At 39.0% G+C, this 17,573-nt stretch overlaps 1 protein-coding gene across 1 annotated transcript in view; it reads left to right on the top strand.

The window, feature by feature from the left end:
- Nucleotides 1-17,573, top strand: part of CNTNAP2 (contactin associated protein 2) — a 1,144,465-nt gene that overhangs the window by 994,103 nt on the left and 132,789 nt on the right. The window contains exons 17-18 of the mRNA XM_065398395.1: nt 11,593-11,811; nt 13,795-14,031. Coding sequence (XP_065254467.1) covers nt 11,593-11,811; nt 13,795-14,031 — 456 coding nt within the window. The remainder of the gene's footprint in view (nt 1-11,592; nt 11,812-13,794; nt 14,032-17,573) is intronic.

The raw sequence follows: 17,573 nt of genomic DNA, 5'->3' as shown, positions 1-17,573 counted from the left end.
AAAATCAGTTATCTGCTTAACTGTTTGTTGGATCAGGGATTTAATTTTGTTTGTTTGGTTGTTTTTGCTGTTAGTAATTTCTGTAAAATTCAAATAACATCCTATTAGTAGTGATTATTTTAAAAAATAGTTAATTATAAATTAACAACAGCACAAATGTTTAGATTCATTTTACAAAGCCTCAACCTCATTTAAATATTTTTAATTGGGTTGTTTAAAACATGATGAAAATTTATTATTTAAATCATCTTGTCTTCCTTGACATGTTTCGAGGACAAACAGAATGAATGTTTATTCTCCAGAGCATTCACCTTTTACCAGTTTATCTGAACAGGGACCATTACATTAGCTGGGGGTCACTTTCTGCAGTCCAAAATTGCCCATAACCACACTCCATACCTGGGCACTCCTGATACCATTGATCTGGGTGCCCACATGAAAAGCAGCCCTCCACTGCTGGCCGAGTTGATGCCAACCCTGAGCCTTTGTCCAGTCTGGGAACTCAGAAGCTGGGGTTTCCCAACAGGAGCCAGTCCAGGGTTTGGTGGCCTGCTGGGCCTCTTGGAGGCTGACACTTCCAAGACAATACTGTCCGATTGCTGATTCCCCTGGTTGGGTTTTCCCTTGAGTCAAGGACTGCCCCTTACCTCCAGGCAGTTGTTAGTGTGACATCACCAAAGCCGTTTCAGTGGCTAGATAATTTTTAGCCTGGTAGCACAAGCTCCATAAGTCAAACCTCTCATCCCGAGCTCAGAAACTCACTGAGGGCAGGTCTACACTAACCCCCCAAGTCGAACTAAGGTACGCAACTTCAGCTACGTGAATAACGTAGCTGAAGTTCGAAGTACCTTAGTTCGAACTTACCTCGGTCCACACGCGGCAGGCAGGCTCCCCCGTCGACTCCGCGGTACTCCTCTCGCCGAGCAGGAATACCGCAGTTGACGGCGAGCACTTCCTGGTTCGACTTATCGCGTCCAGACAAGACGCTATAAGTCAAACCCAGAAGTTCGATCGCTCGCCGCCGAACTACCAGGTAAGTGTAGACCTACCCTCAGTTTGTAGATGTACAGTGTAGATGTACCCCGTATGACCTTAGACAAGTCACTTCACCCCTCTGTGCTTCTGTTTCCCTACCCATATAATAGGGATCCCTCTGTGTACCTTCCTTTGGAAAGTGCTTTGATGAAAATTGCTACGTGAGCTAAACTTGTGTTAAAAATATATTATAAAAATATATAAACCTCTTTGAAAAGCCTCTTTTCTACAAAAGCACCTAGCATAATATACATAATTAATAAATAACAATTATAATAAATTACAATTCCTTTGGGGGTATTGTATAGCCTTTGCCAAGCAAGCTAACGCAAACATTTCATACTTTCATTTAAATTTAATATTTTCATTTCCTGAAGCAACATTACATTCCAACTAGACCGAGCCACTATATAGGACTTTAAAAAAAAATTATTTCTTTAAGCAAAGGGCTTTTATGAAACAATAATAACAATAAACTCTCCCTATATTGATTCCCCACACATATGCTCTCCAATTATGAGTAAGGCCACTGTATTAAAATTCTGCTTCTTCTCTACTTGAACTACTGTATAATTATTGCCTTCTCAGAACATTTCTATTTGCTTAAAGTGCTCGTCTGCCAGTGGAGAGGTCATGGAGAATTAGAATGTACCCACACTGAGTCAGATGGGTGAGGAGCCTGTCCGTCCCAGGCCATCATACACACTCCATTTGTGGCCACTCAAAATGGCAGGCAGTCCCTGTGTTCTGGGGAGTGCTGGAACTCCTTTCTTGGCAGTTGCGAATTTCCCCAAAGAGACAGGATGAAGACAGAGCCAGGCTGCAGCCTGCTCATACACCCAGGAAAGCTCAGGGAGGGAGCATGACTCTGCACCACCCCTACTTAGGACTCTGCATTAAGGGTACAATCAAACCCATAATGCGTACGGTAGGGTGCATTACTAGAAGTGGGACACAGGAAATATAATGGCTCTCTGAGCAATCAAAAAAGCTATATCTGGAAAGAAAAATGGTGCCATCTAATGGTAATTCATTATTTCTTGGTGCAGCTTCCTAGCCCTTGCAGAGTGGCAGGCAGTGAGTGGCCAACGCTGATAGTAGTATTGTTACAATAATGCAGCTGTAACTGCACACTTCAGGAAATGACTCCACACAGCAACTCCATTCCAGTAGTTCCCTATACACTAAGAAATAACAAGAAAGGGGGCTTTTATCTGAGCTCAATACAAAGCAGGCAGCCTGGAAGCACTAACAGATATACCAGGAATGGGGAAAAAGAGGATATTGGTGCTTAAAGAAAGCTTATATGTGAAAGAAAGCTTAGAATCAAATGAAGTAAAAATCGTAAATGAATCAAACTGTACCATAGAATCTCTAATAATAAGAATATAGCGGTAGGGATATATTACCGACCACCTGACCAGGATGGTGACAGTGACTGTGAAATGCTCAGGGGGATTAGAGAGGTTATTAAAATAAAAAACTCAATAATAATAATGGGGGGGTTTCATTTATCCCCATATTGCCTGGGTACATGTCACCTCAGGACAGGATGCAGAGATAAAGTTTTTTGACACCTTAAATGACTGCTTCTTGGAGAAGCTGGTCCTGGAACCCACCAGAGGAGAGGTAATTCTTGATTTAGTCCTAAGTGGAGCACAGGATCTGGTCAAAGAGGTGAATATAGCTGGACCACTTGGTAATAGTGACCATAATATAATTAAATTTAATATCCCTGTGGCAGGAAAAACACCACAGCGGCCCAACACTGTAGCATTTAATTTCAGAAAGGAGAACTACACAAAAATTAGGAGGTTAGCTAAATAGAAATTAAAGGGTACAGTGCCAAAAATGAAATCTCTGCAAGCTGCATGGAAACTTTTTAAAGACACCACAGTAGAGGCTCAACTTAAATGTATAACCCAAATTTAAAAAACATAATAAGAGAACCAAAAAAGAGCCACCGTGGCTAAACAACAAAGTAAAAGAAGCAGTGAGAGGCAAAAAGGGATCCTTTAAAAAGTGGAATCCTAATGAGGAAAATAGAAAGGAGCATAAACACTGGCAAATGAAGTGTAAAAATACAATTATGAAGGCCAAAAAAGAATTTGAGGAACAGTTAGCCAAAGACTCAAAAAGTAATAGCGAATTTTTTTCTAACTACACCTCTAGTGACACCAATTTTAAAAAAGGGCTCCAGAGGTGATCCTGGCAATTACAGGCCTGTAAGCCTGACTTCAGTACCGGGCAAACTGGTTGAAACTATAATAAAGAACAATATTGTCAGACATACAGATGAACATAATTTGTTGAGGAAGGGTCAACATGGTTTTAATAAAGTAAATCATGCCTCACCAATCTACTAGAATTCTCTGAGGGGGTCAACAAGCATGTGGACCAAGGGGATCCAGTGGATAAAGTGTACTTAGATTTTCAGAAAGCCTTTGACAAGGTCCCTCACCAAAGGCTCTTACGCAAAGTAAGCTGCCACGGGATAAGAGAGAAGGTGCTCTCATGGATTGGTAACTGGTTAAAAGATAGAAAACAAAGGGTAGTTATAAATGGTCAGTTTTCAGACTGGAGAGAGGTAAATAGTGGTGTCCCCCAGGGGTCTGTTCTGGGACCAGTCCTATTCAACATATTCATAAATGATCTGAAAAAAGTGAGGTGAACAATGAGGTGGCAAAATTTGCAGATGATACAAAATTACTAAAGATAGTTAAGACCCAGGCAGACTGCGAAGAGCTACAAAAGGATCTCTCAGAACTGGGTGACTGGGCAACAAAATGGCAGATGAAATTTAATTTTGATAAATGCAAAGTAATGCACATTGGAAAGCATAATCCCAATTATACATATAAAATGATGGGTTCTAAATTAGCTGTTACCACTCAAGAAAGAGATCTTGAAGTCATTGTAGATAGTTCTCTGAATAGTAGAATGTAATGTAACTGTATGCTGCATCCTTCTTAAAGACACAGAATTCCTTAATGGGACATGGAGAGGGATAGTCAAAAGATGGCGAGAGATGGAAAATCTATTCTTATGATTTCTTTGCTGGAACTGACTCCTCCCCCCAGGTTGTTAAGTCTGTCCACAGCCTAGGGGTCCTTTTAACTCCTCAGTGTTAATGAAGACTCAAATATCTATATTGACATGAGTCCCTCACCTCAATCTGTGAGTGACTAGAGTAAGCCCAATACTGTTAGATAGTAACAGAACCCAGTGATCCACGCACAGACTAAAAATACAGTTCACCAAAATGAAAACCAGCTCTTCAATTACCACCATAAAACTGAGTCCCCAATAAAACTGCCTTCCCCACAAACATCTGCATGACGAGGCATGAATTAAAAAGACTGTAGCTCAGCAACCCCTGGTTAAGTCATACCAACAAGGAAGAATAGGTCAAAGCTGAGGGCCCTTAGCCCTCTCTCTTAACTCAGGAGGTCTCCAGCTGGGGGGCCTGTGCTGATCACATCTGCCATAGCATGAGACACGAAGAGAGGTGATCTCACACCTCTACATGTAACTGGTCATGTATGGCTTTTACATCAAAACCAACACCTTAGACTCCAGCCAGAAATCAAGAGGCAGCCAGTACAAACATCCTGCAGTGCAGATGTCTTGTTTTCACACTGTGATACACTGCTTACATGGGCAGCTGCATTCTGCACTAGCTTAAGTTTCTGGCTTGTCTTAAGGTGTAACCTTATGCAGGGCACATTGCAATAATCCATTCTTGAGCTGGGAAAAAGCCTGGATCATAATTGAAAAGTTTGCCTTTGAAAGAAACAGTCATAATTTCCTCGCCAAATGAAAATGGGGGAAAAGAGCATTCCTGAATCCTGCTGCTTGGATCCAATAGCATCCTCTTATTGCAAACTCTGGTAACAAATGGCATCAATAAAAGGGACAGAGAGAATTCTCTCCATATCTTTCAGTCCCTTCCCCCAACCTATAACCATCACCTCAATTTTATCTCCATTGAACTTCAACTCATCTATGCTCCAGTCTCATCCAACCACTGAGCCAAGCATTCGGCAGACTGGCTGAATCAGGTGAGATAGAGATCTGGATCCCGGTTTTCTCAGTAAATGGCCAGCACTGCAGCCCAGACCCTCACAGATCCATCTCTCATTGAACTCATTCAAAAAGCTCCCATTGACTTCAATGGTAGTTGACCTAACTCCCCTTAGCACTTTCATATAGAAATGAAGTCCCAACCTTTGAATCCCGGAGCAGTAAGTGACCCATTTTCACTAAAAGACATCTGTCCCCAGCCCTTTCCACCTTTATACTACATTCGTGGCCCTGCCTGTCCTTAGACTCTTCCCCAAACTTTTGCTGCCATCTGCTTCAAGCCACCACCACCACCTTTGCCCAGAGCCTCCCAGCACTATGCTCAAATGCTGTACATGGCTTCAGATGCACACTGCAATTTGTCATACATCTAAGAACAGAGCTAAAGACTAGGAGAACATATTTCAGGGACTCAAGGTAGAGACAAAGACCATTAGGATAGTAAGGTTCCTATCAAATATAGGGATAATGAAGGAATCAGCTGTCCATTTATTCAGGCACTTTGGTACGTGAGATACACATGTTGTAGCCTGAGAAAAACAACTGGCAAGGGAAGGGATTGTAACATATTTAATTTATAATTCAGATTGATCCAAATATTCAGTTTTCATTCAGATAGATATGGGGGCTGGAGCTTATGCCAATTTGTCCACTTGGAATAATCAGCATTATAGTTGAATACCTTTCTAGAAATAACCAGCTAAAATGGCACAGAAGAGGGACAATATGTTAATTGCATCTTTTAAATATTAAACTGAAATGATTTTAATAGTATCCAGACTTGTATTTCAAGCAATTAATGTGACAACCTACACATGTCCTCATAAAATACAGAGCAGCTCCTCGTTGCAGTGGGGCAACATATCTTAACATATCAAATACCCTGTCCATTCTCACATGTAATCTAATTGCAATTTTACATTAATCAGATGTAGGTACTACACACACCGCAAATTAAATAAGGTGCCCTGAGGGTTTAACTCAAACAGAGGACAGCATAATCATCAAAACATATTAGAGAGAGACTGCAACTTTATAAGAAGATCCCTTATGCTTTTTGCACAGCTTTTTGATATAAAATATTCAGTGTTTTTTGTTCTTGTTTTTCTCTGTGATTGGTTTTGTTGTATTGTAAAACACTTTCAAAATTCATAACTAAAAAAGGTTAAAAATGCATGCTGATGATGCTATCAGAATAAATTAATAAAAAGAATAGCTCACAAGCCTTAGGCATTTGGTTGAAGAATTTCCAAAAGGGTTTAAATAAACCTTTTTTTACCATAGATGGGGTGTTAAGGGGTAAATCTCCTAAACAATTTAATTGTGTGTTTGTCATGTAAATAATATAGTATCACCTTTTCCAAACTCTGAGGCTAAAACTATATTAAAATTGTATCTATATTTACATTTTTACATTTCAAAGACAGATTAAAGACAGTTTTTTATAACACCTACTAGTTCAGGAAGAGAATTTTTTCTGTCTTTCTCCAGGCAACAAGAATTTCAGTGCGACAAGGAATCAATAGTATATTGCAGGGGTTGGCAACCTTTCAGAAGTGGTGTGCCGAGTCTTCATTTATTCACTCTAATTTAAGGTTCGCGTGCCAGTAATACATTTTAATGTTTTTAGAAGGTCTCTTTCTATACGTTTATAATATATAACTAAACTATTGTTATATGTAAAGTAAATAAGGTTTTAAAAATGTTTAAGAAGCTTCATTTAAAATTAAATTATAATGCAGAACCCCCCGGACCGGTGTGCAGGACCCGGGCAGTGTGAGTGCCACTGAAAATCAGCTCACGTGCCACCTTCGGCACACGTGCCATAGGTTGCCTACCCCTGGAATATTGTCAATGGACTCATTGGTATTTATAAAAATAAGTTTATAGTGCCATCACTTAGAAATGCTAAACCTAGCAGAATTCATTTAATTTCTGATTGCAGAGATGAATATTTTATCATCAGAATGTGTCCAGACTGGATGTAAATTTTCTAAAATGTCAGCCAGCTCTGAATGCTTAGGAAGGCACTGGGTCTGATATTCCACTGCCATTTACCTTACATAATTGTTTACGCCATGCAAAGTGTGTGTTAGATGCTACTAACTCAGAATAGTAGCATTTTATACCCAATTTGCTCTGCCTTTGTGCGTATCTGGCACGTAAATACCTTGCAATGCCGGCAACAAAAGTGCCATGCAAATGCCTGTTCTCACTTTCTAGTGACATTGTAAATAAGAAGCCAGCAGCATTATCTCCTGTAAATATAAACAAACTTGTTTGTCTTAGTGATTGGCAGAAGAAGAAGTAGAACTGAGTGGACTTGTAGGCTCTGAAGTTTTACATTGTTTTGATTTTGAGTGCAGTTATGTAACAAAAAAATTTGTAAGTTGCACTTTCACGACAAAGAGATTGCACTACAGTACTTGTATGAGGTGAACTGAAAAATACTATTTCTTTTGTTAATCATTTTTATAGTGCAAATATTTGTAATAAAAAATAATATACGCTTTGATTTCAATTACAACACAGAATACAATATATATGAAAATGTAGAAAAACATCCAAAATATTTAATACATTTCAATTGGTATTCTATTGTTTAACAGTGCGATTAAAACTGTGATTAATCGTGATTAATTTTTTTAATCACAATTAATTTTTTTGAGTTAATCATGTGAGTTAACTGCGATTAATCAACAGCCCTACTATAAATGTAGCAGGAGCTAGGAGGAACAGACTGCAAAAGAATAACTGTAAGTAGCAGGTGTGAGGACGAGCAGTCAAAAGCAGGAGAGATGAGCATACAGGAAATCTGTGTGACCAAAGGATTGCAGTGTCTTTTTCCCCCCTATATGACATACGTTTGAAAACCACTTTCTCTGAGCTGGCAGTCCTGTGAATACCAGCCATCTGTAAGCATCTCTTCCTCTAGTGGCAGTCTCATCATAGCAAATATCATCAAGCAGAGAACTCTAGCATGGAATTTTTCAGCAAGGACAAGCTAGAAGAATGGTGAAATGAGAGCTGAACCACAAAGTGTTCTGGTGAAGAGAGAGACTCATTGATTCATAGATTTTAAGGCCAGAAGGGACCATTAGATCATCTAGTCTAACCTGCTTTATAACACAAGCCATGGATTTTGGGGGTAGATGGGGAAGTAATATGACAGAGGTCTATAAAATCATGACTGGTGTGGAGAAAAATGATTAGGGAAGTGTTGTTTACCCCTTCACATAACACAAGAACTAGGGGTCACCTGATGAAATTAAGGGACAGCAGGTGTTAAACAAACAGAAGGAAGTATTTCTTCACACAATGTACAGTCAGCCTGTGGAACTCATTGCCATGAGATGTTGTGAAGGCCAAAAGTATACCTGGGTTCAAAAAAGAATTATATAAGTTCATGGACGATAGGTCCATCAGTGGCAATTAGCCAAAATCATCATGGATGCAACCCCATGCTTAGAGTGTCCCTAATCTTCCAACTGCCAGAAGCTGGGGATGAACGACAGGGGATGGATCACTATAAATTGCCCTGTTCTGTTCTGTCCCTCCGAAACATCTGGCACTGGCCACAGAAGACAGGATACTGAGCTAGATGGACCATTGGTCTGACCCAGTATGGCTGTTCTTATAACTGTCTCCCCAATGAATTTGGCCCCAAACCATTGTGGGTATTTTGGGAGGGAGAGTCAACTCTAGCAGGTAATTTTTCAGCAGGGACAAGCTAGAAGAATGGTGGGAGGGAGACTTGCTTAAAAAAAATCAGTTAATTGCTAGTCTTTTAGATGTCTAGGTCTATGGAACCTCTGGATAAACGTGTTCACCCATCTGTTAAAGTCCCAATACTAATAGTTTTTTAGTTAAAGATTCCTCTGACTGCTGTATACGCTAGGATGTGGAGTCAAAAATTTATTAAAACAGATAAATAATATTGCTTACATGTGAGAACCAATAGTAGAAGTTGCTTGTAGGAGTTACTAAAATGCAGCCTGTGAGCAATTTTATCCACTCTTTAAGAAGTACATATTGATATACTTCATATTTTCTTAGGCTAGCAAACTGGCATACAGATTTACTCTCCAATATTTTATGTGATGCCTGTGTTAAATTTGTTTTCGGGATATGTCAGTGTAATCCATGGATGCTATACTTCTTTGGTGCTTCTTCCCCTTTCACATTCAGCAAATCAAAACAAAAATCTTTGATGAGAAGTACATTGTTTTGAGATGTTTATTCTTTTCCCTCTCAAGTTACAAAGTGAAATATTAAAAATTTAAGACTAACTAGTATGAATTTTATTCCTGCATATTTATGTTTTAAAGTCACAGTTAATATTTTCCTCCAATTAATATGAATTTCCTTGTGTTTAAATACCATTATCACAGAGAAGAAACCTTTCAGGCTGCTATGCAGACCTTGATCTTCAGCCATTATTAAAGCAAGTCTGATGGTTCTGGTTGAAATGTCTTCATCTCTTCCTACCCCACCTCTCTCTCTCTCTCTCTTTCTCCCCTTCTATTTGCAATTATCTTTTTTTTTTTAATGGCAGCTGCCTTCACCCAGAAGACTGAGAGCAAATGAGCCTCTTTTAGAGACTTTTAAAGTAGACTTAGTGACTGAATACTAGATGGGGTTTCACAAAGGCACCCACTGGCAATGTCAAAAATGCCATCAGGTGGCTGAGAATGAAATGTATACTCTGCTTAGCAGTTCTCACTCTTATAGCCTTGCAGACAGCCCGCTTTCGGGAAGCAATTAAGGAGTTGGAGACAGGCAGTGTGCAGAGATATGAAGTGTTTTTTTCAAAGCAGCCACAGTGGAGACAAAGCCACCCACTCTTCAAGGCATGCTGCAATGCTTCCTGTATGCTAATAACTATACAGATTTGGTTCTAGTTTCTAATTTGCCCTACCCTTATATCCCAAACCCCCAGAAGCTTGAATTCTTCACCACATCAGAGTAAAACATTTTTACTAATCTCTGTAGCCAAGTCCTGAGCAAACAAAGGCAAACTGGTTGAGCTGAGGGGCCATGAGAGGTGGTCACTTCAAAAGAGGAAATAGTCTTGCAGGTAGCTGAGAATGGTGGATGTTTCACTACCTAAACACCTGTATAATTCTCCTTCTAAACTTCTCTCTTTCCATAAAAGAGAGGGGAAAACAAAAATAAGTAAGTTTTTTGCAGCAAATTTTGTTTAAAAAAGCATTCATGATTATGAAAAATGCTTATTCATATGGTATCTGTTTTGGGATGTGGTATAAACACAAAAATGGCTACAGTTTGATTCAGCCTTGAAAAAAGCACCATGGAAATGTACTAGCCTGGGCACAAAAAGTATTTGTTCTCCTTTTAGTGGGCTGATAGGTAATAATGATATTTTACTAGCCCATCGAAAGCAATGTCCCTGTATGGGTGAGTAAAGTTTTGCAAGACAGGCTGGAAGTGAATTATACACAACATGAGAGGCATAACTGTATAAGATCCCTTTACAGCCCTTTGGTGTATAAGAATTCTCTTAAAAAGGATGACACAGCTGCCAGAAGTTGCTTTCCATGGATTCTTTTATACCTAAAAAAAATGAAATAGACCGAAAACCCAGTTGACTTTAAATCTAGGTTAAATCCTCCTTTGTGAATACTATCAGTAGCAATCCATTTTCTGATAATTCTTTGAACTGGTTTTCTGCCATTATATAATAATTTTACAGCCAAAAGGGAGCCTAGATGAATCATAGCAGGCAATTTGAGATCATGTTTCTCATCAAAAGTGATCTATTCCTCATTAATCACTTTGCCCTCCTTAGTAATAAGTGTCAATCGTGTGCTTTGCTGAGCAACACCAGATTGAAAAGTCCTACAAAGTATAATATAAATTTATAAAGTCTCTGTACATTTTTGGACCATCCAGTATAATTTAATCTGCCTAAGAATTTCATTATTACCATCTATAAATATACATTCAGTCTAGTTGAAAATTTGCCATCAAAACTTTTTTCCATGGAAAATTAGTCTTTCAGCTAAACAATTTTTTGTGGAAACTGTCTTTTTTCTAAAAAAAAATAATTTTTATTTGGAAAACTGAAACCCAGAAACAGCTATTTTTCTTTGATGAAAAGTTTGAATTTCCTGCTGAAAATGTCAACACAAACACTATTTTTTCCTTTATGTACAAATTTTCTATCGAAAAAAGAACCATTTTTCAACCGGCTCTAATATTTATACAGTAATTTTGGTGGAACCCTGTTAATTTTCTGTAAAACCAGATTTATTTAATTTCTGTTAAATTCCATAGGAATTTTCCATAATGGCCTCCTGAGAAGTGCTAAGCGCCATCAGCTTCTATTGAAGTCAGGGGTCTTGAATGCACTCAGGATTTTACAGGACGGGTCCCAAGGTGGTGTCCTGTGTAGTAGGTATAAACAATCATACTTTGAACCTCTGATGAATGTTCTCCCCTCTGGTATTTCAGCTGCTATTGAAGTGTCCTTTTCATTTGATGTTGGAAACGGCCCAGTGGAGATCATTGTCAGATCCCCCAACCCACTCAATGATGACCAATGGCATCGAGTCATCGCTGAGAGGAATGTCAAGCAGGCCAGTCTGCGGGTGGACCAGCTGCCACAGGAGATCCGGAAAGCACCAACGGAAGGCCACACACGATTGGAACTGTATAGCCAGTTATATGTTGGTAAGTAGCAGAAGAAATAACAGGCCCCAATGGTCAGTTACTCCATTCCAGCCACGTCACATTGGTGTCAGTTACGGTAATATATTAGGCTTCTTTCCAGAAGCACTTAGTGGTGGTAGGGTACAAAATGAAAAGCAATATAGGTTATAGAAGGAAGGTGACCCAATTCAGAGAAACAAGTACTGCTCTGGTACCCTATTATCATTTCTCCTTCCTTATTTGTAGCTCAAGCCTTAAGCAGGCAAGCAGGCTTTGTCCAGATATTTTTTTCCAAAGGATCTCCCACTCAGCTATTCAGCCAGGAACTGAAAGAGGCCTGGGAATGCCATGCAGGGAAGGAAACTTATGGTAGTACTGTTTAGCTGGCGTCTCTCTGATATGAATAGCATCTCCACCCTACCTAGATTTGATCTCCCCTACCCCATTTACTGTATTCACCTTCCAGTCTAACACCCCATCACCCCACCTTTTGCTTGTGAATTTTAATAGCCAATTATATTGTACCATATAACAAAGACACATTTCACTGTTTGCCTACCCACTTTCAAATGTTGCTAGCCTTCACTGCATTTTGGATACCAAAAGGCTGCTATTCCAGCAACACTCATGCTTCTTTTGGGGCTCCACAATGCAGACATGGTGAGTGTTGTTAGGTAGGACGAGGTTTGCGTGAAATGATGAGCAAAGAAGCACTTTCCTACCTCTCTATATGTCAGGCAACAAGACAAGAAAAAAAATTCTTTACCTCGTTTCCTTACATCTTAGTGAAGGCTCGGCAACAGAAGTAAATTAAAATGATGTACAGAACCTTCAGTACCTTGGTAAATATGATACTGTCAGTGGAATGGAAACAGCCATGTGTGTCCCCGTAGTACAGTCATTATTCACAAGCTCAGTCTCTTCTTTAACATTTTTAGCATTGCTAAAGATGATCTGAAATAAAAAGTCTGTTGCTGAGTAAACTGAACTATAAATAGGGTTGGCAGAATTCAATTTTTATTTTCTTATCATTTCAACTGATCATGTTTATTTTAATCATTTTTTCAGATTTTTATCTATTTAAATTTTCACAGTTGCGGGCAGTTATGGGGAGGGTCGGAATAAGGGGGGATTCAGACAATAATTAGGCAATAGACATTGAGATTCAAAAATGTCTGTCCTACCTGGTACATTACAAATCTTTGTAAGTGTTCGTTGTTTGACTGTATTACCAAAATTAAATGTCTGTGATTGGACTAGATTTTCTCTCTGAATCATAACCATGGTCAACTCTACTAGTGCCATAAATCTGAATTGCCCAATAGCATACTGAAGGAACTTAAGGTTAAACTTAGGCCTAAATTACTGAGTCCTAACGCTGGCTCTCTGTTAGCAACTTGCCATGTGTGCTTGGGAAAGGCACTTATGCCCACATTTTGAGATTTGATTGCTCTACTTTGGGCATGTAAATCTATATCTAGACAACTTAAATACGATTTTCAGAGATGATTGAGCATCTGTGCCTCCTATTGTAGTTTGAAAGTGTGGGCCTAAACCTCTCTCCCAATTTCCCAAACTTCGCTATGAAAAATGTAATACTGTGTAAGAGATTATTGTCATTATTATTACTATGTATTGTCATCAACCTATAGGAAAATGTTGCTATCCAAAATGTATTCAAGCATAAAACCTATTATTACCCCAGACGTGATCTTTAAAAATATATAGGAAAAAGAAAAAATTAAGTCTCCCAGCCAAGAGACTGAAGGCCAGATCCTCGGCTAATGGAACTACACCTCTTATGCCATCTGAGAATTTGGCTGAAAGCTTAGACTTACTGCAGTTTGATTGCATAATGAAAAATGAATGAATATTTTAGGCTTTTAAAAGACATCCCAACCTACAGTATGTCCAGCTGTAGTCATCAGCTCAGTGGGTTATTTGGTATACAGCAGCAATAATGCAGTTTAACTCTTGATTCATCATTTTTGCCTTATCTCTCAGGTGCCGCAGGAGGCCAGAGAGGATTTCTGGGTTGCATTCGCTCTTTAAGAATGAATGGGGTGACTCTGGACTTGGAAGAGAGAGCAAAGGTCACACTGGGGGTGAAACCTGGCTGCTCTGGCCACTGCACCAGCTATGGAATGTACTGTGAGAACGGAGGTAAATGTGTCGAGAAATACAATGGCTACTCCTGTGACTGTTCCAAAACTGCATATGATGGACCATTTTGCATAAAAGGTAAAAATCTAAATGTGGAAGTCAAACCAACTAAGCCAACCAGAATTACAAATAAATTGTTCAAATGTCATGTGCATCCCTTAATATTCTTACAAACCTATCACATTCACAGGGATCTGTTCTACCACTTATATATGGTTATTGCACATCTCCCATTAGTGGTAATGGGCATTTCCTATTTAAATCCAATAACACATGGAAGAAAAGAACTTCAGGATTGTCTGTACTCTTCCCAGCCGGGTCAGGTGTTATCCTGAGCTGCTGAGTAATAAATTCCTATTAACACAGATAATGTTTATTAATTCAAACAAAAGCTGAACTTTTCTAATACTCAGAGTGATTTAGGTACAGAGTATTAGTTGTAACTGTTACAGATCAAGGGGCCAGTGTTTGAATACAATCTTTCTCAAATTTTTGGTTGTTCAGACCCAGGAGTTTGGTTGAAGTTCCTCTGGGTTAGAGATTGAGTGTCCTGGGTCAAGGGGAGGTTCATAGTTACAGTAAAGTAGTAGGGCATTTTGATTGGGCACAATGACTAATAAAGCACAGATGATATATCCATTTCATCCATTTGAAATGGCTAAGATACTAATTAAATCCTGAAAACCAAGGTTTATAATGAATCACTTTTATCAGAGGAATTTCCATTATGTTGACATACCTACCATCCATTTAAAAAACAAAACAACCCCCCCCCCAAAAAAAAGTCGAAAACACTGCAAGAAAATTGGGGATGACAGTCCTAGTTTCTTTTTATATTCGTTTGTGTATTTTGATTGGAAATGATAACGGCAAAATTAAATAGTATTGGGAAATGTAGTTTCCCAAATCAACGCATTTTTTAAATTTGATGGGCATCCATTTGTTTACATAACATTTCATGAATATTCCTATATTCTTTAGCAACCCACTGCTGAAGATTTGATCATATTTGCCTGAGGTGCTAATCTCTCTAAACAGCCCTCTTTCACTATGTGTGTCTTATAAATATCTAAAATCATCCAATCTGTTGCCTTTCCTAATTCTTTCTAGAAATTGCCTCATGTGGTCCTAAGTCTGTGATTTCAGCTGAGATCATTTATTCATTACTCTTCTCAATGGTTTTCGTGATTCTAAGGAACCTTTGGTCTCATAAATTGTCTATCGCAGTGTTCTGCCTTTAAATTACCCACCTTACCAGCAATCCTGCAGGCAAGTCTATTCACCAGTCATCAAACTGCCCTTGAGCAGTTCGTCATGTCTGTAGGGGATAACTACTATCCTTTGGCATTCAGTTTCCCAACTCCTTCACAACTACTCTTTTTTTCTTTTGTAAGGCAGGCCTCAGGCATTAGAGTTTGCGCTTTCTATTCTCCTTCTCTTCCAGACATGAGATTATAGCAGAAAAGGCCAGCCCAAGGATCTCTTTATGCACTCCCTGGTTATGGGTTGAATTCCCTCCTCCCCCATGCTTTAACCCATATCTATCCTCACTTTATTCTATCAGACACAACAAATCCTGCATTGTGGCAGGGGTTAGACTAGATGGCCCTTGCAGTCCCCTTCTAAACCTATGGTTCTATGATTCTATCATATTGTTACCGATTTTTTAATCCAGCGGGTAACCAAAATTCGGGATCTTGTGTGTTGTTTCCAATAAGAGGAGAAATTGATGATGGAGTCAAGCGTTTCTTTCAAGTGCAATCCTGTTCATTTACAAACAATGTATAGAGTACTGTTTCCCTGAACAAAGCAGGAATCAAACAGCAGGAGACCATTTCTTTGCTGACAGCTTCAACCCCCTTTCAGCCAACACTTGGCCCAAAATCTCTTTTCAAGGGTATGTCTGCACTGCGCAGTGAGCTCAGGTGCCTGGTATCTGGATCTGAGCACACGGATTAACATTCCCACAACAAAGTGCTACCCCCATTACCGTGTCCTCACTGTTTCTTCACTTGTCCATGTGTGGCTGGGGGCATATCCCATGGCTCTGTATGCTGGGATGCTCCAGGATTCTATCCCAATCAGTTCTGAGTGGCAGTGTGTATTTAGAACAAATCTAGTACAGAGACAGACTTATCCCTAGAGGGTGTCCCTTTGAGACAAAACGGAGGTAATTTTAACAATGTCAGTCTTTTAAAGATCATATGTATTGATTCAGAAAATAGTCACTGTCACATTCCAGTGAACTTACTTTTTAGATGTATTCTTTTTCCAAAACTTGTCACATTTTTTTTTCTGTTTCTTTTAGGGATGGGCCAACCGCAGATTGACTGAAAATCAGCCCAAAGCTTCAGTCAAAACTAGATCTAAACAAAATATTTTCTTCTTAAAATAGAAATACCATAAGTTATACATTGCCCGTTACAATGGGGTTCCCTCCATTCTTGGTTTGTCCATAGGCACTACCATAACAAAAGCAAGAGTAACAGTTATTGTTATTGTTCTTACAATGGTATTTCTGATCTGACCAAAACCATGGAGTACGTTTATACACCTCTTTGGATCTTTGGATGTCAAATTATTTTTAAAAGTTAGAAGGTAATATTTTTCCTTTTATAGATGAGGGAATTGAGGAATACAAAGCTTAAGGGTCAATTTAAGGGCCTCTGATTTTAGGTGCCTCAACTTTTGGATGTCCAGTTTTAAATATCTAAGGCCTAATTTTCAGAGCTACTACAGTTCCCATTTAATTCAATTAGAGTTATGCATGCTCAGAACCTCAGAAAATCAAGCTTTGGGTATCCAAAGGTGGGCACTCAAAATCAAAAACAATTTTTTGAAAATGTAGGCCTAAATGATTTGCTCAAGGTACATAGTGAATGAGTCACTGACAAAGTTGGGAATAAAACCCAGAACTCCAGACTCTCAGTTCCCTGCTCTGGACACAGGATCTGGTTTAAGGAAATTTCCAGCGACTTTGATAGATCAACCTAGTTCCAATTAGCTGCAGATTTTGTAACTTGATCATCACCAATTTCCTTTTCTGTTAGTGCTGAAATCTGACTTATCTGTGTGGAAAATCAGGTATCTCTTCCCTCCAAACATAATTCAATGTTTGTGACCTCATGATGGTTCTTCATAAAAGCAACCAGGTGGCATCAAAAGCAAACAGTTAAAGGATAATGTAGACACAAAACAGGTAGCTTTGGAAATGCCCCATGAGCAAGAGAACAGTAAAAATCCTGAAGCAATGCTGAAAATAAGGTCTCTAAAACACTTGTTTCGGCCCACTGAGTTTTATGTTATAAATTTAACTTGCTGTATGCCTTGTAAATCCAGGAAAACACTGGAACATCTTGTAAATGTTCCCAAATTCTCGAGGTTTTCAAATAAACTGGCTTCTACATTTATTTCTGACACCTCATGGAGTTTTCTACCATATGCTGCTTTTCCATGAAATAGGACTTGGTTGTCACTAGATGCTAGGAGAAAACACAGAAATGAGGTTTTGGCAGAATTATTTGATGTATTGTGTAATCTTTGCTGGAGTGTAGTAGTGGCTCTTTTATATCTAGCAGTTATTCAAACACATCTCACTACTGTCAAAATATTATACCTAA

The sequence above is a fragment of the Emys orbicularis genome, chromosome 2, assembly GCF_028017835.1.
Source record: "Emys orbicularis isolate rEmyOrb1 chromosome 2, rEmyOrb1.hap1, whole genome shotgun sequence".
NCBI classification, from domain to species: domain Eukaryota; kingdom Metazoa; phylum Chordata; order Testudines; family Emydidae; genus Emys; species Emys orbicularis.
This window is presented reverse-complemented; position numbering and strand designations above follow the sequence as displayed.